Source organism: Carassius gibelio, chromosome A16 (assembly GCF_023724105.1).
Source record: "Carassius gibelio isolate Cgi1373 ecotype wild population from Czech Republic chromosome A16, carGib1.2-hapl.c, whole genome shotgun sequence".
Classification (NCBI taxonomy): domain Eukaryota; kingdom Metazoa; phylum Chordata; class Actinopteri; order Cypriniformes; family Cyprinidae; genus Carassius; species Carassius gibelio.
The window spans coordinates 9,688,703-9,716,099 of NC_068386.1; the positions used below are offsets into that span (position 1 = coordinate 9,688,703).

At 36.6% G+C, this 27,397-nt stretch overlaps 2 protein-coding genes across 2 annotated transcripts in view; one reads left to right on the top strand and one right to left on the bottom strand.

Annotated features, from left to right (window-relative positions):
• LOC128030546 (clathrin coat assembly protein AP180-like) overlaps positions 1-18,536 on the top strand; it is a 35,577-nt gene extending 17,041 nt beyond the window's left edge. Inside the window, exons 9-29 of the mRNA XM_052618260.1 lie at positions 1,296-1,357; positions 1,510-1,515; positions 2,124-2,136; positions 3,247-3,383; positions 3,492-3,574; positions 4,009-4,023; positions 4,377-4,562; positions 5,929-6,009; positions 8,042-8,281; positions 9,719-9,799; positions 10,044-10,112; positions 10,551-10,622; positions 11,115-11,186; positions 12,158-12,340; positions 14,111-14,323; positions 14,419-14,443; positions 14,728-14,821; positions 15,946-16,032; positions 16,132-16,239; positions 16,812-16,906; positions 16,990-18,536. Coding sequence (XP_052474220.1) covers positions 1,296-1,357; positions 1,510-1,515; positions 2,124-2,136; positions 3,247-3,383; positions 3,492-3,574; positions 4,009-4,023; positions 4,377-4,562; positions 5,929-6,009; positions 8,042-8,281; positions 9,719-9,799; positions 10,044-10,112; positions 10,551-10,622; positions 11,115-11,186; positions 12,158-12,340; positions 14,111-14,323; positions 14,419-14,443; positions 14,728-14,821; positions 15,946-16,032; positions 16,132-16,239; positions 16,812-16,898 — 1,914 coding nt within the window. The 3' untranslated portion in view covers positions 16,899-16,906; positions 16,990-18,536. The remainder of the gene's footprint in view (positions 1-1,295; positions 1,358-1,509; positions 1,516-2,123; positions 2,137-3,246; positions 3,384-3,491; positions 3,575-4,008; positions 4,024-4,376; positions 4,563-5,928; positions 6,010-8,041; positions 8,282-9,718; positions 9,800-10,043; positions 10,113-10,550; positions 10,623-11,114; positions 11,187-12,157; positions 12,341-14,110; positions 14,324-14,418; positions 14,444-14,727; positions 14,822-15,945; positions 16,033-16,131; positions 16,240-16,811; positions 16,907-16,989) is intronic.
• A 260-nt stretch (positions 18,537-18,796) lies between these two features.
• Positions 18,797-24,415, bottom strand: LOC128030537 (inactive serine protease 35-like). The gene is made up of 2 exons (XM_052618248.1): positions 24,184-24,415; positions 18,797-21,129 (listed from the first exon to the last, which is right to left on the bottom strand). The coding sequence occupies exon 2, from the start codon at positions 21,114-21,116 to the stop codon at positions 19,833-19,835; it is 1,284 nt and encodes a 427-aa protein (XP_052474208.1). The 5' UTR covers positions 21,117-21,129; positions 24,184-24,415; the 3' UTR covers positions 18,797-19,832.
• Positions 24,416-27,397: the final 2,982 nt, after the last annotated feature.

Below are 27,397 nucleotides of genomic sequence, written 5' to 3' on the forward strand. Positions count from 1 at the left end.
TGATGTTAGGGTAGGATGGTTGTCTACTTCAGATATTCTGGATCAACGGCTGAGTTTAGGACATGCTGGATGGAGACGTGCATGACTGCCTGGGTTCTGGATTTGGCAGTGGTTGTAATTGGGTAGCTCAAAAAAAATGTTTTTATCTTCACACAAAAGTTCACACACAATTTAGATATTCCTATTTAAAGGTATTTAGTGTATTGAAATCCTTCAATAGCTGCATTTCGCATAGGTTGATAAATCATCTCCTTTGTGCCCCAACAAAAAACTCTCATGTCTTACTGGAACTAAAAAGACACAGCACTAGAGTCTTTCCAGGTTCCCAACCTCACACATTTGTGTCTACAACACATTGTTTAAAGATCACTTTTATCAGCTCAGTATAAAACACAGGGAAAATTAATTCGATTTCAAATTTGTATGACAGTGTTTAACTGTGAGTTTGTTTGTGTGTGTGGGTGAGACAGAGAATGGGAAAGGGGGTGAGGGATATTGAGGGTATACCTAAGGTGAGAGGATTGGTGTATTTTACCAACACTTCAGCTCAAACCTCCGAGGTGCTTCTCAAATCACTAATCTGTCTGCTAGAGCACCAGAATAATTGTCTGAGAGTGCTGCCCTGAAGGATTGGTTTAGCTGCCACTGCTGGTATTACTGGATGAACAGTAATAGGCCATGTATATTCATATTACTCTGAAATACTCTATTCTGATAGTTTAAACACACCTTCCTGCAGACGTATGTTTCCTAATACTGACTGTTATCCGGTGGCAGCTCTTTGGTATTACGGCACATCATTTCATATTGCCCTAGGTCAAAGTCTTTTTATTTAGCTATTTTTTGTGAATTAATCACAAAAGTTTTCCAGTTTTTATATATTGTTTTAATTTCTATGATTTGTCTGGCCTATTTAGCTGTTACTGCATGACATTTTTACCCATGAGATACACCCACCAGCGATTATGTGGCATGTCTAACAAATAATGTGCTCTGAATCTTTTTGCTGTGCCTGAATGCATGAGTGAGCATGCTGCAGTGCATTGTGGGCCCCACTGGGGCCGAGAACTAAAGCATTGTGTTCTGCATCCAAACCAGTGTAAGCCTCAAGTCTATTGCTTGTATACATTTATTGTCTTAGAAACGTATAAAGTGTTAGTCATTTTCTAGTACACTTTGTCCTCTTCTTGTCTTCACTTAGTATTAGCAGCTTGACTTGTCTTTTTGTGTTTTTTAGTCTGAAACATTGTGTCCTTAGTGGTAGGTCACTTTAGCATTGTTTTGTGGCTTTGTAGGCTCCTGAGAGTCTTCTGGAATCTCTGGAGACACATCTCAACACGCTCGAGGGGAAGAAAGTGTAAGTGCTTTAATTCTTTTGAATAGCATGAAGTAATAAACTAAATGAGAGTCTCTGCTTTTTCTTGAATAAGCTAAGCCTTTTTACTACTAATAAAATAACTACTTTTATTACAAAGAGTAATATTTTACCTCCTTTCCTTGTGTTAACAGTGATGAGTAAGTATTTCTGCAGAATCAACTTATATGTAAACTGATTAAAATGATTATTTTCGTACTGTAATGGTGATTTTGTCGTCATTGTGGTGTTTAAAGTTCTATAGACTGATGGTTGAACTTCAGTTTTAATTTTCAGCATTTTAAAATGCTGAAGTTCCCTCTCTTTATAGAATGAATCATTTTTAGTCTAGCTTTATAATTAAGTTCACTCTGTACAAACTGAATCAGACTGAACTTAACAAACTAACAGCCCCAGCCCTAAATTGATTGATTTCTCAATATGAATTGATCAATTTCTCAATATTAATTTCAGTGTCGTGTGCACATTTGTATTGCAACTGAATACTACACATTCCCCAATGCATGCCTGATGGGGTGTGGGTTATTTTAGAATTGTTTATATTTTCCCACAAGAAAGAATTAAAAAAGTACCAGAGTAAAAAGATATTTTATTTTCATTAATAATGTCTTGTTGACCTGCCTGCTATTTGAAAATAATTGTCATGAATTATTATAATTCCATCATTTAACCTTTTGAGTATAGGTTAATGTTTTGGAATAGTTATTTTAAAAGCCATTCTTATATTCTTTACATTTTCTATCACTAGGTCACCGACTAAGGTGAGTAATTAATAAAAATTAAAATATATTTTTTTAATTTTTTAAGCATTTTTTAAGCATTTTTTTAAAATGTGATTATGCAGTATTACACTATAGTTCAAAAGTTTGAGGTTAGTAATTGTTTTTTTAATGTTTTTGAAGTATTTTAAAATGTAATTTATTCCACTAATGGCAAATCGGAGTTTTCAGCAGCCATTACTGCAGTTTTCAGTGTCACATGATCCTTCAGAAATCTTTCTAATAAGCTGATTTGATGCTTAAGAATAATTTCTTATTATTAGCAATGTAAAAAAACAGAAATGGGCTGCTTGATATTTTTGTGGAAACCATGATATTGATGTTTTTTCAGTATTCTGGGCTAGTGAATCCCAGATAAATAAACTAGCAATGTGATAATTAAATATAATAAATACTCATATTCATAATAAACTCACTTTATCAAAACATTATTTGTTTATGATCACTATAACTTATATAATAATTAAACTTTACACAGAAACAAACTTAATTTGAACTGATTAATTAATAGTAGTAGTAGTATGTTTATATATTATACTAATTCATAATTAATGGTCTCATATTAATTTACCACTTGTACTGCATATGTTTGCAAGTTTATAAATTTAAAGCTGACGAACACAATAATGCACTGAAATAAGAAGTATAGATAGATCATTCACTTATCAAGCTGTTGAGTTTCAGAGGAACTCTGAAAGCACGTTGCAAGATGTTCTAGTGAATGCTAAGCAGCCATTTAAACATGAACCAATCAGCTTGTGCCAAGTAAGTTTAACACTGTGAATATCATTAGATTGCGGTAAGGACTTGTCAGCATATGCCATCTAGAGTTTCATGACAGAACTTGGCATTTATTTGAGATAGAAATATTGTGTTAATATTGTAAATATATTTACTGTCACTTTTGACCATTTTAATGCATCCTTGCTGAATGAAAAATATACATTTATTTCAGACGAACATCTAACTGACCTCCAACTTTTGAACAGTAGCTTATATTATTCTGCATAACATTATACAGCATTATAAGACATTATTCGTGTTATTGTGCATTAAATAAAATAAATGGTAAACCCAACATAACACATATAGAAGGGATCTCCAACAAATAATGGAACACCTGCTGGTACCCCTGCAAAAACTGCAGAGCCCACGGCGGCAGCAGCTGCGGTTACTGAGGCCGCCGCAGCAGAGCCTGCAAAAGCTGCACCGGCTACAACCACCATCAAGTAAGTTCAACGAAATGTATAAAATGTCTCATACATAAAACACAAGCATCCTTGAAATGTCTTTACTGTAGATGCATCACTCTCTCTCTTGTCATTTTCCCTTTACAGTAGTGGCTTCAATGATCTAGTGGATTTTGATCTGTTGGCTCCAACCACAGGGGCTTCAGCGGCTCCCACAGCATCATGGGGAGGTAATTTGGTGTCACTTAATTTGTGTTGTAGGAATGTTTTATTACATTCTTTAACACTGGTTTATCATGTCAGGTCAAGTGATCACATTTCAGGTTAAAATGAGCAAAAAATCCCAGGTTTAAGAGATTTAGGCTGTTATCTGTGTATATGATTCATATCACCATTATATACGAGTTACTCCACTGAGCTAAACTGCAGGAAGCATTTTCTTTCCAAATCAGGCCAATTAGGGGAATATACTGTATATTGAGTGGGCACTCTAATGAATTATAATGACAGTCAAATGGGAAATGTTCCTCCCTTCTGCTTTTCTGCCCAAGCTTGTCAAGTCCCAGTTGTAAGCTGGGACTTTCTTTAGAAAGAAAAATTCTCCATTCAACTAATTTAGGGACTGTCATTCTTCCTCACTCCTCTTTTTTGGCTTTGGTTTCAGATCTGCTTGGTGAGGGTGAGTAAAATGATTTTCAGATTGCAAATACATCCAGGTTCTGCCCAATGTATATTTTTTTATTTGATCATAAAAGATTATTATTTTTATTTTATTTTTTGAATCATTTCAGAATTTGAATGGTCATGACACTCTTGCATCTCGTCTACAAGGAACATTCTGAACAAACTTTTCACTTTCCGAATCCTCACTCTACTTTTCTGATCCAGTCGTAGCTTTATAATGTCATTTTGCTAAAATCTTGGCATAAAAAGCTTTCTTTCATCCTGTCTACACCCTTGTCTCTCTCTCGTCCTCCTCCGTCTTTCTGAATGCTGTGGTTTGGTTGTGGCTTGGCTGTGGCGGTGTCCCAGACTCTCTGGCCGCTGCTGCTGCTAGCTCAGAAGTGCCCCTTTCTGAGGCTGACTCTGCCTCCGCAGCTCCCTCTGCCGCAGCCTCTGCTACTGAACCAGCAGCTGACACCATCGCTGCCCCGGCCGCTACCTCGCTGCCAGTGCCTGCCCCTGCTGCCACCATCTCAGACATGGATCTGTTTGGAGGTCAGTCAGGTCATCTCCAGGGAAGAATGGGAGTTCATAGGTTGTTTAGCAGTCAATTTGGTCGGTTTGTGTACATAGATTGATACTGGTACTAGTCACTAGTCACTGACATTTTGGTACTTCATCAAGGTACAGCAACTTCTATTTAAGTAAACACCCTTTGCCATATTGGCAACCCTTTCTTTCATAGCGTTTCCAAAATGTGGCCTGAAGTCACCCTCATGTAGGTAAAAGCTGTTTAGTTCAATCTATTTATCAGAAGCTTTTATACAAGTGAAAACAGTACAATCTGAAAGGTTTAATCCAAAAGAGACTTATTATCAGTCCTTCTATACAGCTGAGCTGATTAATTTTTTTTTTTATGAAGCAAATTGCTAATATAAATAAGGATTAGCTCACTTGAGATTACCTTGCTAGCATGCATATTTTGTAGTGTTTACATTGCCTATAGCAGACAACATGAGTGAGTGACGTGACATGACATACAGGCAAGTATGGTGACCCATACTCAGAGTTTGTGCTCTGCATTTAACCCATCCAAAGTGCACACACACATACCGTGAACACGCACCCAGACCACGGGGGTTTGGTGCCTTGCTCAAGGGTGTGTGTTCGCAGTGTGTGTGCACTTATATATACTTATATATATATATTTTTTTTTATTATTTGAAGTAACAGTTTTTTTTCTTATTATTCTTTTTAGTTTTAGTTTACTATAATAATAATTTTATAGTTAAAAAAGTTTCAAACAAAATTACAGACACAGATCACTGAATAAATCATCCATAATTTGTTTTGTTGTTGTTAGTTGTAACTTTTTAGCTTTGACACTTGAATGTAAAACTGGGAATAAGACGCTAAAGTACAAGCAAAAGTCTTGTGTGGAATTAATGCATTTCCTTCAAATGCACAATAATTCTGGACACTGACTCATTTCGTCCAAATCTGTGCATTCTGTTGATTTAATATTCCTCTTATTAAATCAACCAGCAGTTAAATAACCCCAGGCTATTTTTATTTCTCTCAACTAATAAATGAATTAATTCATACCTAGATGTGCAGGTCTACATGGGGTTTGTAATATCACATGCCACAATGTTCATCACTGCCTTGGCTAATAGAAACCATGCTGTCAAAGCCAAACCCTTTATTTTACTCACTTGTTGGTCCTGATGGCGTTGACAGTATGTTTCACAGAGGAATTAAACTGTATATAGCCCACACTGGTACATTTTACTGCCATTTGGGTCATATAGAGTGATTCTGTTCACTTGTAATCACTGGCATTAAAATCTCTCTCTCTCTATTGCCTCTTCATCCCTGTTTCTGTTTCTCTGTTGGGTTGTGTTGGTCTGGTTCTGCCCAGATGCATTTGCGCCCTCCCCAGGCGATGGTCCGAGCGAGGGTGTGGCCTCAGCAGCTGCTGCCGATGCATGTGCCGGATCTGGTGGGTGCTCATCTACACAAGATCCACCCTGCTTTTTATTTGTGTGTGTCTGTGGATTTATGGTTGGATATGAAAGGTGCTTGAATGGAAACATAAAATCCACCAAACACTATGGTCTACAATCTCTCTCTCTCTCTCTCTCTCTCTCTGTGTGTGTGTATGTGTGTGACCGAGATGTGCATGCAATATTTGTTTGCGCTGCTTGAGTTTCCAAACACTGCTTTTGCCCACACATCACAGCAAAATCATTTTGTCTGCTGCCTGAGCACACACACTGTTCTCTCCAGGCACAATTGATACTTTCTCTCCTTAAAAGGCAAAAATAATTTGTATTCACCATTTTTGTCTCGTTTTACATTACAAAGAACACTGTTGCTTATAAGTAGTATACTCAGGGAATATACTTGTTTATTTTAGTTTTTCTTTTGGTTTTAAGCATAAACCTCAAATTTGATTTGATAAAAAAAAATGTTTGCCGAGTTTTTTCTCAAGTTAAATTTATTTTGCTTATAGGATGCTTAGATGTTTTACTTGAAAACAGGACAAAATATTTTCAAGAAAACCTGTTTTTTGCCTTTACTTTCTGCTATGTAAACCTTACTAATAATTCAGCTGCACACTTAAATTAATCTTTTTAATTTCCCTCCCAGCATATATTTTTAGTATCAGTGATTCATTTTAACAACCTTAACTTTTATTTTCATGAAGTCTGAAGAAAGCTTAGCGCTCAGAAGCTCAGTGGTTGTATTTCCATAATGCAGCTACTATCATATAACATGAAAATGATTACTTTTACCTTTATATGTGTTATTATTGTAACATTAACTTAGCTCTGCTTCCACATTAAGGCTAGAACTCTAAAAATCCGCAACCTATGGCATCCTAACTGTGTTTCCTTGTTTTTGTGTAATCTACTATGACAAATGGTATCTCTGTAGACAGCAAGCATCTTGAGGTATGTACAGGTGCTGGTCATATAATAAGAATATCATCAAAACGTTTATTTATTTCACTAATTCCATTCAAAAAGTGAAACTTGTATTTTATATTGATATTGATATTTCAAATGCTTATTTCTTTTAATTTTGCTGTTTATAACTGACAACTAAGGAAAATCCCAAATTTAGTATCTCAGAAAATCAGTTCAAATATTTATAAATAATGAAAAGGTTCAATACTGAAGACACGTGGTGCCATACTCTAATCAGCTAATTAACTCAAAACACCTGCAAAGGCCTTTAAATGGTCTCTCAGACTAGTTCTGTAGGCTACACAATCATGGGGAAGACTTCTGACTTGACAGTTGTCCAAAAGACGACCATTGACACCTTGCACAAGGAGGGCAAGACACAAAAGTTAATTGCAAAAGAGGCTGGCTGTTCACATACTGTAGCTCTGTGTCCAAGAACATTAATAGAGAGGCGAAGGGAAGGAAAAGATGTGGTAGAAAAAAAGTGTACAAGCTATAAGGATAACCGCACCCTGGAGAGGATTGTGAAACAAAACCCATTCAAAAATGTGGGGGAGATTCACAAAGAGTGGACTCCAGCTGGAGTCAGTGCTTCAAGAACCACTATGCTCAGACGTATGCAAGACATGGGTTTCAGCTGTCGCATTACTTGTGTCAAGCCACTCTTGAACAACAGACAGCATCAGAAGCATCTCGCTTCAAAAAGGACTGGACTGCTGCTGAGTGGTCCACAGTTTTGTTCTCCGATTAAAGACATGGGGTTAAGGTCATTCTAATTATATGATGAGCACCTGTATAATTATACAAAACAAAATAAAAACTACAGAGATTTTTTATTCTAGGATGTTCATTTAGTGTTTATAGTGTTTTAATGGTGGTTGCAGTACTAAGGTTAATGGTGTCTTAAAGTGTGCTTTTGAATGTAAAATCCATCTCTCCCTCCGTTACTTCAGTGGTCCTGAAGTTATGAGCTTTCAGTGTGTTTCTTTTTTTGTTTGCAGTGTTTGTTATTTAACAAACCTTCCACATTCCATTTTTACCCCCCAATCCTTCCTGATTAAGACCCCTGGGCTCCATCGGAGGGTAGTGCAAGCATTGCCCCAGAGCTGGACCTCTTTGCCATGAAGCCGGTAGAGAGTGTTGCTTCCGCAGCATTCCCTACCAGCGCCGAGCCAAGCATCTCGCCAACAGAGGCTCCGACTACCCCTTCTCCTCCCACCACTACTGCCACCACCACCACGTCCATAACCACATCCGCTACAACTGAGTCCACAGCCCCGCCAACACTAGACCTCTTTAGTGGTAATGTTTCTGCTGCAATTCTGCCTCTGTCTTCTTTCACTCTGCATTGTGACAATATTAACTTGCTGAGCTAGTTCCCCAACATTATTAAGAATCTATTTGGTTTGATTTCTCTCATTTAGATTTATATTTTATTTTTGAATCATTCTAGTTTGTGAATGGTGGCATTAACCACCTTTTCAGTGCTGAGAAGTATTCTTTACCATATCAAAATAAGTAATTTATCTCAGAAAAACATTATAATTATTGTAATTGTAAACATAAATGTACACTACCGTTCAAATAAAGTTGCAAAGAAATTAATAGTTTTGTTCAGCATGAAAGCATTAAAGGGACAATACACCCAAAAATTTAAAAGTCATAAATTACTCATCCTCTTGTCTTTCCATTTTTGTTTTCTTTGCGCACAACAAGTATTCTCGTAACTTCATAAAATTACGGTTGGACCACTAATGTCAAACGGACTATTTTAATAATGTTCTTACTACATTTCTGGGCCTTGGGTCAGAAAGCTGTCAGATTTAATCGAAAATATCTTAATTTGTGTTCCAAAGATGAATGAAGGTCTAATGAGTTTGGAACGACATGAGGGTGACTAATTAATGACAGAATTTTCATTTTTTGGGTGAACCTATCCATTGACAGTAACATTTATAAAATTGTAAAAAAATAAATAAATTCAGTTCTTTTGATTTATCAAAAAATGGTATCAGTTTCCACAGAAATATTAAGCAACTGTTTTCAAAATTGATGATAATAATAATAGTTTCTTGAGCAGTAAAATGTTATATTGAAGAATCACATGACACTGAAGACTGAAGTAATGGCTGCTGAAAAATAAGCTTTGACATCACAGGAATAAATTCCATTTAAGTTAAATGTATTAAAATAGAAAAACGTTATTTTAAATGTAGTATTTCACAAATTTATGGTTTTTGCTTTGTTTTTGAGCAAATAATTCCTGCCTTGATGAGCATATGAGACTTAAAAATATTTGAACGGTATTGTAAATATTTAAAATATTTATAAAATAATAGCTATAATTGTAAATAATGCTATTGTATAACAATATCAAAAATATTATAGTTGTTATTAAAGAGGGGTGGTCAATGTCACTGATTCACATTTGACCTCTAAAATTGCACTGCAATCTGTAAAAATCCAGGATTTGCAGTGACCACATTTGTCCTGCAATCATTTCCTGCTGTTTTTGACCAAATCTGAACGCTTTCATTTGCATTAGCATTTGTAGACTTGATTGAGTAGGCTCTTGTGCTACTTGTTCAGAGTGATTATAGAAAAAAGCAAGCAAAACAAAATGTTTTGATGTCTAAATGGTGTTTCCTCTCTCTCTCTCTCTCTCTCTCTCTCTCACTTAAAGCTGTCTTGATATGCTCTGACTGAAAGTGTAACGCATATGTGTGTCCTTGTTTATAGATATGTTTGATTCTATGCCTGAGCAAAGCTCCTCTTCCGAGCCCAAAGCAACCACTCCTAGTGTAGACCTATTTGGTGCAGGTACAGGAGTTGATTCCCGTAGTCCTGTTGAACATCTTGTCTTTTCTAGTCTCATCTTTCTTTCTCATCTGTTTTTTGGCCCACTCAGTCTTGGTTTGTCCTCATAGTGGAACGTGGACTTGTGCATGTTTGCGCCCTCCAAAGCTCGACTCTGTGTCCTTTCTATGCTTGTGCTCCTTAGTGATTTCTCTTCTCTTACGTTTCCTCCTCCACTTCCTCTTACTGCTTTGCTTTGGGCTGAAAGATCTTCCCGCTGTCTCACGTGGTCCTTCACCTTTGCCTGAGGCCAGTGTGACTGGTGACCTCTTGTCTGGTGAGACATAGCATGTTTTGTCTTTTACGCTGAATTATTATATTATGATTAATATTGAATGAATAAATCATGTTAATTAATAATGCATTACATTATTATTAATCCTAAATATATAATATTATCTAATAATAATAGTAATGATCAATCTTCTATAAATATAATTATTTTTCTCTTATTTTTTTGTTTGTTGCTCATCTTTAGCTCTAATTTTAACCCAAATTGTTAGAATTTAATTATTTTCTTTTGAGTCTTTTCAGTGAATCTCATTTGAGAGTCGATGGTTTGATCACAGCAGATAAACGGAAGATTAAAAACTTACATTTCAGTCTGTTTTTCACACAAAGCATTAGCAAGTATTAGCTAGATTTTAGTTAGAAATGTCACATTTTATTTAGAAATGTCAAAATAACCTCATATTGTTCTTCATATTCCACTTAGACTCATTTGTTGCTCCAGCTGCTCCTGTCTCTCCTCCTAAAGCCGAACCTGGACCTGTGCTGGACCTCCTTGGTGTGTCTAAACTCATTTATACGAAACACCAATCCAGAAGATCAGTACAGATATTGTCATATTCCAGGGTTTCTGCTGTGGTAGAACCCTGCAAATTACGATCAGGGTTTTTTTTTTTTTTTATCTGACTGTACAATATTTAAATGAATGAACTGGTAAGTATACTCCAGTGGTTTCACAACCCAGTTTTTCAGTTATAGTGGCGGTTTGTTTCGTCTGTTAAGTGAGCAGACAATAATGAAGTTGGGAAGAGAGATATTTGTTTGAGTTTAGTGTATTTGCATGCTGGGCTGTCCTGTTTATTGTAAGTGGGGGAAGATACACCGATCCCATATCCGTCAGTGTTTGTTTCAATGTAGGAGAGTGTTGCTTGTTGTATGATCTTGGCTCACTCTCTCCATCTGCCCCTCTCTCAGTGTTTATGCAGCTTTAAAGCTGACTAATGCTTCTCCTCCTTCATGCTGCGCTGTGGGACGTCTCTCTCTGGAACAGACACGTTTGGTGACACTACTGGGGAAACCCAGTCCACTGCTCCTGGAGCACCATCAGGTGACCTGCTTGGAGGTATGGGTCACATATCCTGATTAGGAAAATGCTCTTTTTTGTTGAGGACGAAATGGAGAAGTTAGACGTGGCACCTCCCAAGAGCGGTTCTATTAATTTAATACAGTTAATGCCTAATAAACAAACAAAAATAAATAAATAATAGTAATGAATAATTAGCTTAATCAACATATATCAATAAAATTAAAAGTAATAATTACTTATTACTATTATTGATGTTTTGTTGTTAAATGTATAATTTACCTAATAATGATAATAATAATTCTTCTATAAACTAAAACTAGGATATAGATAAATATAAAATTATAAATATATATAAAATTACCAATAAAAGAAAACATATTTAAATTAATGCACTTTTTCCGTTCTCACTTCGGTTCTGTTTTGTAAAGGAAGTTTATATTAAATTGAATTATGTTGTTACTGTTAACTAAAAAGAATTACAAATAATAATTCATTATTGTAAAAAATAAAATAAAAACATTAAACATAAATTTAAGTAGTTGAAGTTAAAATAAAATAAGTTACAATTTAAAATGAAGTTAAAATAAGAAATCAGCAAAATATAAAATGAAAAACTTTAAAGTACTAAAAATGAAATTAAAATTAAAACTATACTTTTAAAATTGATCATAACAAAATTACTAAAGCACAAATTAAATAAAAATAATATTACAATAAAAGCTTATTGAAAACATGAATAAAATAATTTACAAAAATACTAAAACAACACAGCTTCTTAGAAGTCTTTTGGACCCCACTGCTTATTAAGTAAGGCAAATTTAATCGATTGATAGCCTTAGCTAGAATACTTTTTAAAAAACTGTTTACGTATATTTAAAAGTAATATAGTTCAGAAATACCATATTTTGATATTGCTCTTACGATGGACCATAACAAACATATTTAAAAACTGTTACGAATCTTAAAGTGTGCTATGGATTTGGCATCTCATCTGTTGATGTCTGCAGGGTTGATTTCACCGGTCGCCCCCACAGTGACACCAACCCTAGCACCAGTGCCATCCTCAGCCCCAGTTGACCTGCTGGAGTCTGCTTTTGATGCCTTCGGCTCTGAGCTGTTATCCACCACACCAGCGGCGGTGGACAGCGCCCCTGCCACTGCAGCGCCCTCTGCTGGCTTTGATGCGTCAGGTAACAAATCAAATGATATAATTATACTCCTATTAAACACTTACCTATTTGTCAAATCTGTTTTTAGTTTCTCTTAAACACAGCGATTCTTCTTTTAGGCTTGCTTGCTTCTCAGCACACTTTTGCCTTGCATGAGCACTTCTGAATCTGCTGACCTTCTTAAATAATACAGAGAGGATGTGTCAGCGCTTATAAAATGCATTCTCCCTGTGCTTTTCCCCCTTTTTCATTTCATTTTGTGCTCTGTCCATTCTTGTTCTCTTGCTGTAATACTGCTTTTCTCAACTTTATGATCTGTCCCATTCTTCTGTCGTCTCTGATTACCCTCTCCGTGCACACTGATCTGGCTCATTGCTTGCTCCTGCTGTGCCAATGGTGAGTTGGCGAGAGAACTCAGGGCTTTGCAGCATGAATCGTTTGACCTGATCACGGCGAAGGGTTTGGGTGGTGTGAATGTTCCAGCACTGTCACCCTTTGACAACTCTGTGCAGTTTTTCCCTTCACCCCCACATTACAGGTCTTGTGCATTGCTGCATTAGAATAAATTGCCTGCCTTAGTGTTGTTGGTAACGGAACATTTTGGTGTGCTATGTACTTTGAGTGGTTTTGAACTTGTGCTTTTTGGCCTGGATCTTGTTATAAGAAAAGGTTTTTGTAAACTAGTGCCATACTGTAGGTGTACTGGACAATCAGTGTTGTTTTTTTTAAATACTTTCTGTTCTAGTCATAGGTTTTGTATTTTGAAGAAAATGTCTACCACATTTTTGAATGTTTCGTCATGTTATATTCATTTTAGTCTATTTGTCTCACAAAATGTTGTGCAATTCTTGTTGATGTAAATAACATTCACATGCAAAATTATGAGAATGTCAAACTTTTACAGAACAAACGTTTAGATACTTTACTAAATGTAAAAAAAAAATTGTAAAAAGTGAAATTTCTTAATGGGTTTAGATGTAAAACTCATTGTAGTCATTGTCATTGTAGTCAAAAGTCATTGTAAACTGAAAAAATACATGGTGCACTTTAACAAATTTTAAAGACCTTAAACATTTGCATTTAAGTTCGGGGTCATTGACTGGGAGGTGTTGGAAAAAGGAAATTTTCTTCATTGTCTGACAGGATGCATCCAACCCTGTTATAATGAAATGGAAATCCTGTTCCTATGCATGTAGTAACTATTCCTGACTGCAGTTTTGAATACCTCATGAATGAATACCTATTTTTTGTTTATATATATATATATTTATACAGAACTGTTCAAATGTTTAGGGCCAGTATTGTAAGTAATACAGTAAAGGGATGCATTAAATTAATAAATAGCAAATGTGAAGATTTTATTACAAGACATTATTACAACTTTTTAATTAATTTCAAATAAAAACTTTATATTAATCAAATAATCCAGATCCCCCCCCCCCCAACATGATTTGTGAAGGACACTGAAAACTTTATGATGAAAATTCAGCCTAGATTATAATAGAAAGCAGTTATTTTAAATTGTAAACATATTTCACTGTATTTTGATAAATAATTGCAACCTTTGTGAGCATAAAAGACTTCTTTCAAAAATGTTAAAACATTTGAACAGTGGTGTATGTATGTATGAATGTATATATCATTTTGTTTCTGTCTTTTGTTTTACTCCTGTTACATCTGACTTGTGTATTATGGAATTGCTGAAGTTGTCAGCAGTAAATCCAAATCGAGTCTAGGCTAAAATGGTCTCTGCTGGCTATATTAACACACTCTCCTCTGTGCCATCCCCAGTGTTTGATGGATTAGGAGACCTTCTGATGCCAGTCTTAACGCCTCAGAGCACAGGGGGGACCCCCATGGGTGCAGTGAGCATGCAATTGACACCTGGAGTTGTGCCCACCACTGGGCCGACAATGGCCCCAACAATGGCACCCACAGCAGCTGCCCAACCAATCAAAACTATTGGAGGAGACTTAGACATTTCACTCGCCAATTTGGTCGGAAGTACGTATAGAATAATGACGGACTGAGTATGTAAGGGTAATTTTACACATCATCATTGCCGACTCTAATTTACCTTGTTTCTTCCTCTCTTGTAGACTTGGGGGTAGGAAGCCAAAAGAAGTAAGTTCAGTGTCTGTTGCAGTGTATCTCTGTGTCCCTGTTGTTTCCAGACACCTATTAATCTTGTCATTTATTCATAATGTCTATTCACGGACATAATTACTCAACCTGACCCATATTGACAATTCATTTGGACTGTTATGGAAGCTTGATTGATTTGCTCTCCCTTGGAGCACAATTTAATCATGTTCACTTTGTGTGGCCCTAGAGCCGTATTTATAAATTGAGGAGAATGAGTTAGACAAATTACTGTGTGTTGCCTGACAGCTGTTTGTTTTGTACAGGGACAACCAGTGGAATGAGAAGAAGCTAACAGGAGGAGTTAACTGGACCCCTCAGCTCGCCCCTACTAGCTGGGGCACACCTGGCGCTCAGAAGGTGTGCTTACTTCTTTCTTAAAGGGATATTTCATCCAAAAATGAAAATTAGTTCAAAACAGTTGAGTTCGATCCTTTGCTGGCTGTGCTGATTTAAAATATTTTCTCGGTTCTACTTGTCGCAAGTTCAGTGACGCAGGTAGTGACGTTTCTTTCCGGCCAATCCGTGATCAGCAGAGTTTACACATCATATTTTGGTAACGGTACGGTTCACTTGGAAACTCAACCAAGGTGGTACTAAAAACGTAACAGATACCAGCTGCTGTACCCAGTGGAAAACCCCCAAAAAGTGTACCTTTCCGAGCCGAACCATGCCGTACCACGCAGCGGAAAAGCACAATTACTCATCTTCATGTCGTTCCAAACCTTTAAGATCTGCATTCATCTTGGGAACACAAAATAAGATATTTTTGATGAAATCCGTGAGCTTTCTGACTCCGCATAGACAGCAATGCAACTGAAGTGCTTTAGGCCCAGAAAGGTAGTAATGACACTGTTAAAATAGTCCATGTGACATCAGTAGTTCAACTGTATTGTTATGAAGCTATGAGAATACTTTTTGTGTGCAAAGAAAACAAAATAATGACTTTATTCAGCGATTTTCTTCTTTCGGAGTCAGTCACCGCAGCCATTTACGAGAGTACCATGATGCATACGTGTACATTCCTCTGCTTCTCAACAAGGTGCAGTGCATTTGTGTTCTACGTCAGCAGCATCACATGTGTGCGTTGTGGTACTCTCGTGAAGGTCTTACAGTTTTGGAACCGGGTGAGTAATTAATGACAGAATTTAAATTTTTGGGTGAACTATCTCTTTCAAGTTTCAAGTTTATTTTGTATAGTGCTTTTTTTTTTTTTTTTTTTACAAAACAAATCTTTAAACAATGAACAATGTTTCAGTCTTTCTACTTCAACATTTGACATTTAATTCAATGTTACTTGCTGTTTCCTTGTAATTTATTCTTTTAAATTTACTAGCAATTTCTGAGTAAAATTAGTTTGAACTAAATCGGTGTACTTGCCTTTCTATGTATTTGTGAAATTTTCTATCAATTTCTGAAAATAGTTTCTACACAAAATATTTTTACTGTATATTTTATTGTGGTCCTGTTGCGACTGTGTTTAGTCTGGCTCTGCCCCTGGAGCCCCCGGAGCTGCCGCCCCACCTGGAGCAATGGCACCGACCATGGGAGCACAGCCTGGCTTTGGCATGGTGAGAAATCACTGTTTAAAATGTTAAAAGAGTGTCTGTATTTTGCACGTACAGTATGTACTTACAGATGGATACTTTATTTCTTATTTTTTTACTCAGGCTCCAGCTGCAGGAGCTCCCATGATGCCCCAGCCCGTGATGATGGGTCAGTCCATGATGAGACCACCATTTACTGGGCCAGCAGCAACAGGAACACCCGGAGCACCAGTAAATAACATTATATTTATTTATTTATTTTAGATAGATAGATACATAGATTCAAAAATAAATAAAAATGAAGACTATACTCAATCATACACTACAATTTTAACATTTAATGTTTTTTAAGGATGTTTCTTATACTCACCAATGCTGCATTCATTTGATTTAAAAAATATTTATTTATTAATTTTTTTATTTGCTGTTGTTGTTTTTTTATTTGTGTTAATGTATAAAAAATATTATATTTAATACAAATTATTACATGTACATTTAGAATAACTGTTCTATATTTTAATATATTTTAAAGTGTATTTAATTCCTGTAATGAAATCATTCTAATATGCTGATTTGGTGCTCAAGAAACTTCGTCTTATTATTCCCAGTGTTGAAAACAACTACACTGGTGTAATGTGAAAGTCTTAATTGACACTTTTTTTAATGCATTTACAATTTAAAGCATCCTTGTTGAATAAAAGTATTTATTTCTTAAAAAAAAAAAAAAAGAAAAAAAAATATATATATATATATTTAAAATCAGTTTGCATCATGATTTCCTCATGCACCCTTTACTTTCTCAGTTGTCTCCAGGACCAGCTGCTCAGAGCCCCAAAAAACCTCCCACCAAGGACCCCCTTGCAGATCTCAATATCAAGGACTTCTTATAATTTCCCAGGTATCATTATCTTTCTAGTGGCTACTTAAATGAAGCATTCAATCACATAGTACCATGACATTTTCTCCATGCTCTGTTTGCAGTATTTGTTTTCTCAAAGACTGAGCTCCAGTGAGAGAAGTCTGCTGTCTGTTTACACCCCCAGACACCTGAGGACCTGCAGCTAGATATCCACTGACCCCACCCCCAACCCAAACTCCGCCCACTCTGCCCCGCGCAGCCTTCCCGTGTATATTGTAGCACAAACCGTGAAGTGAATCATAGAGAAAAGAAGCCAAAATGAAGATATGCATATTTCAATGTTATCCTTTGTTTTGAATGAAACACAATAAAATTAAGAAAAACACGTAAATGAAAATGAAGGATTAAAAGAAAATGCATATGTCTGAAATTAATGATGTGTGTATGTTGAGCCCCTCAACTTCTGGTTCCTCTAGGAATTCTCTTTTTTGGTTCAGAGGTCCTAAACAGGTTGTTGAAGCACTTTCTGTTGTATGTTCATTTTGGAGCAGTGTGCAATGTATCATTCGCAGAAGGTACTCTGTGTATTTTATCCTCATTGACCAAAAAAGGTCTCTCCTCTGCTCAAATTTTTATCTGTGTACGATTTATTGATGTGAACCTGGTTACTCGGATTATAAGACATGCTGTTGTCATCTCCCATCATTGATTGACATGTTTGTTTACAAATAATAAATATATGAATTATGTATAAATTAACAACATATCTAGGCTTCTCTGTTCTAGATGACCCTGTCTTGGTGATTACATAATTTTTGTATTTTAACTGGTATTTATTTCTCAGATATATGTGTGTGTGTGTGTGTGTATTTTTTTCATTCTTTAGTTAATTTAAATGCCAGTTCATGGTTTTTCATGCTGTCTTTGGAGTTCCCCAAGAAAATTACCTCAGCAAATTTGGATTTTAATTCACTTAATCTCAGCGCAACAATTCTCAGACGATCTCTAAGAAAAGCCTTTTGCAGTATCTTGAAATAACAAATGTACAGCGACTTGTTAAACTGGTGATGTCTCCCCCCAAGATTTTACAGTTGTAGTCCGTGGAATGCTGTGTTTTGAGTCTCATAGTTACTTGTGCTTGTACGACATCCAAACTGAAGCTGGTACATGTAGTGTTATTTTGTATAATTGTAGAAGTACCCATTCATATGACTGGTTCTCAGTCTTTCCTGCTCATACTGTATTATGAATCCTGACCCTTGTTTGTTACATGTAACGGTTGATTCATGCTCTCTCTTTTGGTGAGTGGTGGTACTGTAGATTGCACAGCTAAATAGAGTATCGAGGAGATACATTGGATGAAAATACCTGATTTCATAGAAAACAGAGCATAGGTTCATTAGCAGAGATAGACTCTAAGTTTTCAGGAGATCACTGTTAAACAGTGTTACAGACAGGTCTGATTGACAGCCTTGTATATGGCTGAGCCTCTGTAACTCACTCTCCCTGTTAGATCTCTCATGGAAATGACAAAGGCAGATCTTTGGATCTCTCTTTTGTAATTCTCTTCAAATAAATTTTATTTTGATTTATTTATTTATATTTGACAGACCTACATAGTGCATGTAAGCCATTTAAGATGCAATAAACACTGATGGGAAGAATCGCCCACCTCTGTCCCCCTGTGTCTGTTTTCACAAGGATAGCTTTATATCAACACTTGATAATTAAAAAAAATATTTTGTAAACTGCAAAGTTTAAGGTTTAAGTTTCTGGAGAAAAAAAAATGATAATTCAATATAATAAATTATATGTGTATATATATATATATATATATATACATACATACATACATATACTTTTTCCATCTTTAAAACATCTTGTATAGGTTTACAGAGAAATAAAGAATCAAAATGAAAAGCAAACCTAAATTGGAAAAACAATATAGTCTTTATATATATATAATCACTACTTTGTTTTCGTAGACCAATACATATAAATCTCAGTTTATTTGGTCCTCAAACACATTTAGAAACAGTTGTACAAATTGAAAAAGTATGCAATCTATTTGAAAACATAATTTTTTTTTTAATTAAAATGTTCAATTAATATTTTCTATCAAGCTATATTGCTTTTCTCTTTATCATAATTACAATTATATGTATCATTGAGCATATCTTAATTTAAATAACCCTTTGTATTTTGTTTAAAGAACAACATAATCATATGAAACTCATAATACGAGTCTTACATTAAATACATACTTACAGTTCTACAGTAGACGTTACTCTGACAGGTTCTCTGATGTTTTATATTTTAAAATTAAATTAGCACCAAAAGTCAACAAGGGCATCTGACTGAAGGGTAAACCTAGAACTAATTGCTTGCACTGTAATACAAAAAGCAGAACAATTTTAAATGGAAGCCCATGAAGACCGGTTACAGTTTATGCAATCTAAGTCACGCAATCTAAACATTTAATAATAATGATAACAAGAACAAAAGGTTTCAAAGAACACCAGCACATTGATACTCAAATATGTTCTTCAAAATTAAAAAAGGGAAGTAAAATCCACAAATAAACATTTTTTTTTATGTCAACTAGTCATCTAACTTTCTACTTCAAGGTATCCAGACAGATTACCAGACAAAACAAATGCCTCCCATATCAAACAACACTGACTGAAGTGCATTTTGTAATTTAAAATGACAGTTTAAGACAGAAACAGAATTAGTTCTCGTTAGGACAACTGAATCTAGGAATACATTCGCTCTTACTAATTCATAACAACAGTTGTCTAATAAAATAAATTAAGGTATCAATATAGCCTGGAAAAGTTCAATGGTAGGTGTGTTATAGTCTTTAGTGTTGATGAATGCAGCAGTTTATGTTGTGCACAAATGGGAGGCACAGGGGTAGCTGAGAGCCGGGACCGTGGCAGTCAGACGGGCTAGACAGAGTCTCTCAGGTGCCCAGACACTGGCTGGAGTCCCCATGGACCCAGAGGCAGATCTGTGCATACTTGGGGGGTGTGATTCGCACGGCTATGTTGTAATCCTGTTGCATCCCATTAACATCCACCCACTGGTGACCCGAGAACACTCCAATGATCTTTCGCTTCCACTTCTTCTTGCCAGGCTCTTTGAGCCGAATGTAGACACCCGAGCCACTGGTGCCAGGCTTGGCATCGCAATACTGGTACAGCAGGTCATTGGACTCCTCGGAAATGGAGCAGAAGCGGTACACCAGTTTGTCTGGACGATCGTCATCGAATCCCGAGAAATGTATACGTCCTGCAGGCAGATTCTTGACAGAGGGGATGACACCGAGATCCATGTATTTGGTCTTCTGCGCTTTTTTAAGCTCCAGGATGGCATAGTCATAATCAGCCACAACGTTCTCCGAGATCCCTTTAAACCAGCCCTTCGGCACCTGCATCTGTTTCACCCGAGTCCATCGGAACGAGGGTTGCTTGGAGTTGGTGCTGCGGCGACTACGGTTTCTCCTGCCTTTGCCTTTTCCCTTACGCTCCTGCTTCTCTCCAATCTCTATATTTTCATTGATTACCTCCTCCTCCTCGTCCTCCTCCTCTTCTTTATTCTTCCTCTTGCCTTTACCCTTCCGTCCTTTCCCTTTCCGTCCCTTCCCTTTTTGGCGGGAACGTTCTTTCAGCACTCCAACGCTGAGTTTCTGTACCCCATCCAGGTAGTCCGTACCATTGTGGATGCAATGAGCGGCAGTCAGGACGTGTTTGGGGGACACCAGCACTCCAGAGCAACCCGTGGAGATCTTCACAGATGTGGAGAAGGGATACTTCAAGGAGTACTGCTTGTCGGTGATGGTAAACCGTGTGTCCGTGCCATAGACTTCTCGTTTGCGCCGAGAACGTGACCCAGAAGCTCTCATCCAATCATCACTGATGTTTAGCTCCTGTATGGTGATGGTGGTGAGCGTGCGGGTTCCGTTGTCGTACATGGTCTCATAGGACAGTAGCTGCTCCAGATCGTCCAGGCTGGGCTCTGGGAGACCCCTCTGGCACTCAATGCCACATATTCCATGGAGCTCAGTCTGCGGCTTTGCCAAAAACTCAGAACTGCCCAGATGCACTGTTTGCTTTTCTTGTACCAGTGGTACTTTCCTCTGTGGCCATGTGTAGTCATCATCACCTGTGGGATCGTCCACTGCTGCAGACACTAGCACAGTCAGTGCTGAGATGCTGAGCAGGAGCGTTAAGGGTACCGGGCCCATTGCAGAGAGACCCCTAAAACAGACAGAAAGAAAAGAGAATCAACATCACTTAAAATATAGTCATGTAACACATATTTTACAGAGCATAAATGTCAATGTAGTATAAATGAAAGAGCATAAATGTCAGCGCAAGCTACTTGTGAAAATTTTAATTTCTTCAGTACAAACAAATGAAGTGGGAGGGAATTTATTTTCTTTTGATACAACATTTATTAACTTTGCTTCCAGAGAGCATAGGACAGTCATAACCAAAGGAATGAGTAATGGCAATGACTGGCTTTCCAGTCAATCCCAAAGCATACACTAGGGAATGCGTACAGTTGTGTGCATGCAGTTTAATTTACATTAACCCCCTGCAGAACATGCGCCCCCATTTTATTGTTTGTTTCTTTGTTTGCACTCATAAGTTTTAGTAGTCATTGCATATAATTTTGACCTGAATGTAAATAACATGCATGCAGTATACATCTTTCGGGCATTAGTGGATCACAATCCTGGTCCCAGCACTACATATTTTGGATATCTAGATTATTTAGTACATCTTATTTATTTAATCATCTCTTTAGTAGAGAATCCAATACCTGAAACGTGTGTCATATAAGGCAGGCATCCAAAAATAATATTAAGCCTGCCTGCAGGAGAAGGCTCGGGACAAGAGGATTTTATTACTACAGTCATGACCACTAGGGGGAGACAAATAATAAGGCTTTGGATAAGGATTTTCAATACCCCTGAGCATTTTTGAGTGTGCATATTGTATATTTCTCCTCATTCTCCATCATCACATTCCATAGATATTTAGATCCAGTCCAAATGTACCTGTTAAGTCATCAATAGTTTTCTCACAGATTCCAAAGCAAAATTTTGAATCTGCTTTTAAGAGACACGCAAAAATATTTTATTCCAAAATAAATAGTTCAAAATGAATGCCAAATTTGCTGCATTAGCTTTAGAGACTAAACAGATGAGTCAAATAACACACAAATGTGCTCTCATTTAAAACACAGTCCCTAAATCGTACCAGATAGCAGAAAATATCTGCCATTAGAGGAAAATGATGCTGCCTGTGGAGACGGGAGGTTTGTGGTGGGTACTTTAAGAATATTGACCCTGTCGGCACTGACTCGAGTCAGTGGTTTGGAAACGTTTCCTACTGTCTTGCTAAATGTCAGTAATAAGTATATACTGGGGTTCTGCAGATGGTAAAGCAATTCAGAGTATACAATGATAATTTACTGTAAACACACATGCACTCACACACATAAACAGTAGATGCTCAAAGTGATCTGCAGCATTCTTATGCATTCATTTTTGTGTCAGGTACTAACTGGAAAAAAGTTTTAGATATGAGTGCATTTTATTTTTCCAGCAGACCATCGGTTTGCGTGGAGATGAAAAGACTCTTCAGTGCAGGTCCACACATGGAATCAAGCACCACATAAATCATGGACATAAATAATGGGAACAAAGTAATGATTTTAAATGGATAGCAATTTTCCCAAAGCTTTGAACAATGCATTTCTATGACCTTTGCATTTATTCGTGAGTGCAGTTTAAGGATTTTTTAAACAATATAGACTGCGTTTACCAGGGCATAAATATGAATAATAAATTTTCAATGAATTTGTAAATATTGTGTACATTTTAATGATGTTTCCAGGCCTGGAAAACATAATTTTATCCAAATATCCTTATAATTCCAGGATTTCCATGTCAGTGAGAAACCACGTTTGCAGAAGTATGGGATCTTTCAGGGTCCTGAACAGACCCTGGTTATACAGGTTATAGATTGCTACTGTATTCGTGTTCCAGAACTTTCCCTGAGGAGCTGAAATCCCTCTCCTCCCACTTCACTATGACATGCCGTCGACGAGGATCATCTAGATCAGCCGCTCTGTCTGCAAGAATCAATCTGTACAGACAATACTGTGCGGCCTCAGTGGAAGTGTGAGGGGAAAATATGTGTGCATGAATGTGTGCAAGGAAGTTATGGATCCAGGCAATGACAAATCAGATGTATCCCTACTTGAGAGGGCCACGAAAAGTGAAACACTTAGAGGTCCGAAAAATTCCAGGAAGACAAGTTCAAGCCTTAAAAAGTCTGCAAAACAGACAGATTCAGGCTAACTCAGTCTGACATATGATCTGATCTCTCTTTCAACACTACTCTTGCTAAAATGAGCATCTGCAATCTGACATTCCTCCATCACTGCTGAAATATTGCTATGACATTTCCAATGACTTTTCTATAATAAATACATCTGACTTGCTTAAAAAATCGTGACATGCTTAGATTAGTGGGGTTGTAAATGTATAATGTATATGTATAAGCCCCTTTATAAAAAAAAAAAAAAAATTGGTTGTAGTAGTAGATGTAGAAAATTCCCCTCAATGCCAGCATCGGCCCATTTTTCCATTAGTACAAGGGCACAGAAATTTCAATCTTGCACATTCGCTAACTTTTCAACCACCTTTGTCAACCAATCGGTGGCGCTAATGGTCCCATTAAATTTAAGACTAATTCATTCAAAGTTGCCAGATCTTCAAGTCCATGTCTTTCACTCACCGTCAATCATTTATGGATACATTAATATTTGCATGAACAGTATAAGTTATCTGCATGGTAATCATCTTCTTTGCACAAAATTTACTATGATAATCAGACTTTCCACCCAAAAAGCTGTAAATGTTTCTCAAGGGCTCATAGTAATTTTTTTTTTTAGATGAGGGGTCTTCAACCTACCCAAGTGTCATTATCATTCCAGATGTACAGATATAGTCTATATTTAAAGCATTCAACGGATTTTCAACTTTACTAAATCCCCAAACTTTCACACGAAAAACTTAATTATAGACCCTTTTCATGGAAGCTGTGCAATCAATAACTATTCTTGAGATGCTTTAAAGTGATGACAAAGATAATGACACTTAATAGGCTAGAATGATGCCAAAAGTTTTGAAACTTAATGTTTTAATATAAAGAGTAGACATTTATAAATAATAATAATAATAATAATAATAATAATAATACAATAAAAAAATAAAGCAGCAGCGAAATGCGCCTTACCTGCTATCATTCGATTGATGGAGATGTTCAATCCGCAAACAGCTGCTTGTTATTTAAGCAAGAACTGTCTAAAAGTTACTTAATCTCAGAGGGTTTTCTGCTGGATGGGCTGATAGTCCGTTTCTTCTCATATCTGCTCCACCTTCGAGAAAAGGAGAGCTCACAGACGAAAGCCCTTGGTATGAATTACACTTGACGTTTAAGGGAAAGGGAGGAAAAAAGTCCCAACAAGTTTTTCACAAAGAGTTTCGTACAGGGGAGGGACCATCATGCTCTGCATCGATGGACGGAGAAAGTGAAGTTGAGAGAGCGTTCAGCACTTGATCTTAATGAATCATGGGATTAGAAGAAATCTTTATTTGACAATTCAAACAAGAGTCGTTTCAATCCAGAATTCGAAGGGGCTTTCCATTGATTCGTTCCACTGAGAGCACATTAGCGCATTATTTTTTTTCGTGTATGTGGTTCGGTTCCGTTCCCACATCACTGACACTTTGTGCTTGTTACATGATGTGGCAAAGAGGCGAGCAGGGGGTCTATCAGTTAAAAGAACGCCTTCAAATTTAAGTGCACGTTTATGCAGGTTCCTGTGTGGGTCAATGACGTCACTTTCTGCATCTATTAGATATTTTACAAACTAAAATAAAAATCACGCAAAAGCCGTCTTTCTGTGCGAATTTGGTTTAAATTAAATTAAAAAAGGATTTTGTGTGTGTGTGTGTGTGTGTGTGGTTTAAGGCCTAAGCAATGACTAAAATTAATAAGGAAAATAAATAAAACTAATAGTATTCATATTTTAAATCCCTTTGTTTCCTAAATCAAACTGTGGCAACCAAGAAGAAAACAGGGATTTATTTACACTGTAATGAGTGTGTCAAGGTCAATAAATCTTTTTGATCTTTTTATGACAAAGCATGTTTTGTCAGATCAAATTGTGTAACCCTATGAACCTTTCATGATACTGTATTCATGTTATTTGAACTCAGATATCTTTACATTTCTATATATCGTCCTTTTTGTCATTGATGTATACAAATGTAAATGTTTTGTGTTTATTTATCCTTCACTTAAGATGTGCTGATTGTCTTTAGAATAGTTCTAAGTAACATCATTGCTTCATTCAGAAAGGTTTGCACTATCAAAATTGTTTCCGCTCAATAAGCTGCAGCAGCTCTAAGCATTTGAATGGGTCGTATTTTTTGGGGCCACCAAACAATACTCTTGTGTGTCTTCACACTAAAGTGCACAAATGCCTTTCATAGAATTAGAGTAATGGACCAGAAACAGGCATTGAGATGCAAGAACTGACTTTCCATGTGATTTGTCATATTTTACCTTTTTTCTTGTTTCTGTTTTCTAATTCTTGTTCAATAGGCTAACACAAGTCTTAAAATCCCCTTTCTGTCTTGCTCTTTTTTCCTTAGAGACTGAGGGAAAGGGTCAGTCTTTCAGGTTCCACAATGTAGGCTCACATCAGTACCCTGTGAGGTTCTCTGTCAAGTCTGAACAGAGAAAGGGGATCTCATTGCTTTAGACTGTGGACTCCACCCTCCAGCTTAGATGTGCCCTTACAATGATCATCATGAGCTCATAGATCATCATCTCTCAATAGAAGGTGCATTATAATATATTTATTTATTTTTTTCTGCACATTGGCATTATTTTATTTTATTTTATCAGAACACTTGACACAAAATGATGGAGGCAGAGTGGAGGGATTCAAGCTCTTGAGCCACTTCCCTTTGACTGTAGCACTAGCTGATCTGATTTTGCTACATCTAAAATGAATGATACTTTTCATAACTAGCAGGTTCCATAACTCGCACTGAAAGGAATGGCCTTACGTCATATTTCTGCTCATGGTTGTGTGATACAGTGGTTCCATAGAGGGTTCTTTGTCAGGAGAATCATCTATGATGATCTGGGGTGAAACTATACAGTAGGTTTTGTCCATGCATTTGCAGTTTGAAGATTGTGCCACTGAATATTGCAACTATAGTGTTCATTTTAAACCATTAGGATAGAGATGGATAGATATACACATATTCTTTACTCTCAAAAAAAAAAAGGTTGAGTTTCAGCTTTTTTTTTTTTTTTTGCTTCTTGATAGTCTTTAGGCAAAACAACAGATGAATTTCCTCTCAAGTAGGTTTGCATTGGCCATGACCAGATTCCAGTTTACCGAACGGACTTCACTCACGCTGCTGACAGTCTGTCCATGATTCCATTTATATGCTAAAGAACACATTTTGGTTGAGTCTAAGTGATCGTGAGTGTTGTGTTGAGTGGCTGCTCAGGAACATCCTTTGAAAGTTGATGAAGGCGATGTACTGTAGATTAAAGAGTCCCCCTCTGCGCTGTAAACGAGCTGGAAGATAACTTTAGGGTAGCCACACTGAATTTGTTGACAGCAATTATTTTGAAACATTCAAAAGTGTCAAAGGTCAGGCTGCTGTGTCATTATATAGCAAACATATACAAGCAGCACAGTAAACATGCACTACTGTTCGAAGGTTTGGGGCCAGTAAGATTTTTTTGAAAGAAATGTCTTATTATTATTTTTTTTTTCATAAATACTGTAAAATATTGTGAAATATTATTACAATTTAGAATAACTGTTAATATAGTTAATATATTTTGAAAAGGAATTTATTCCAGTTATGGCAATGCTGAATTTTAAGGAAGCCACTACTTAAATTCAGAGACACACGATCCTTTAGAAATAATTCATTTATTATCATTATCAATGTTTAAACAATGTTTTGCTGCTTTATATTTTTTGCAGAAACTGTGATAATATTTTTATTTAATTTATGCATCAAAGATATTTCTTGTGTAGAGAGATGTGAAACAATTTTAACGATCAACTTATATATATATATAAGACTATTTTAGGTACTTTAACTACAAGATCTGGTTGTTCAAACCACATTTCCCCTATGGAGGATTTTTGTTTTTCACACATACAGGAAATTATAAGGATGTCCATTGTCTTGATAAAAGTAGCCCACCAAAACTGCTTGTAAATTGAGACACTTGGACAGACTTCTCTAGGAGACATGACCCCCTGTGCTTGAGCAAAGCTGCCAACGTACACAAGAGAGGAGCAGAACACTTCAAGCATGCAAACAGCTAATACAAATCAAACAAAAATGGCTCCAAAGCAAACACATCGATTTGGCACATGGAACCATTCTGTTCCGATATAGGCCCA

What these genes read in the sequence shown, in the direction of transcription:
- LOC128030537 (XM_052618248.1), bottom strand. Translation starts at nt 21,116, where the DNA reads ATGGGCCCGGTACCCTTAACGCTCCTGCTCAGCATCTCAGCACTGACT.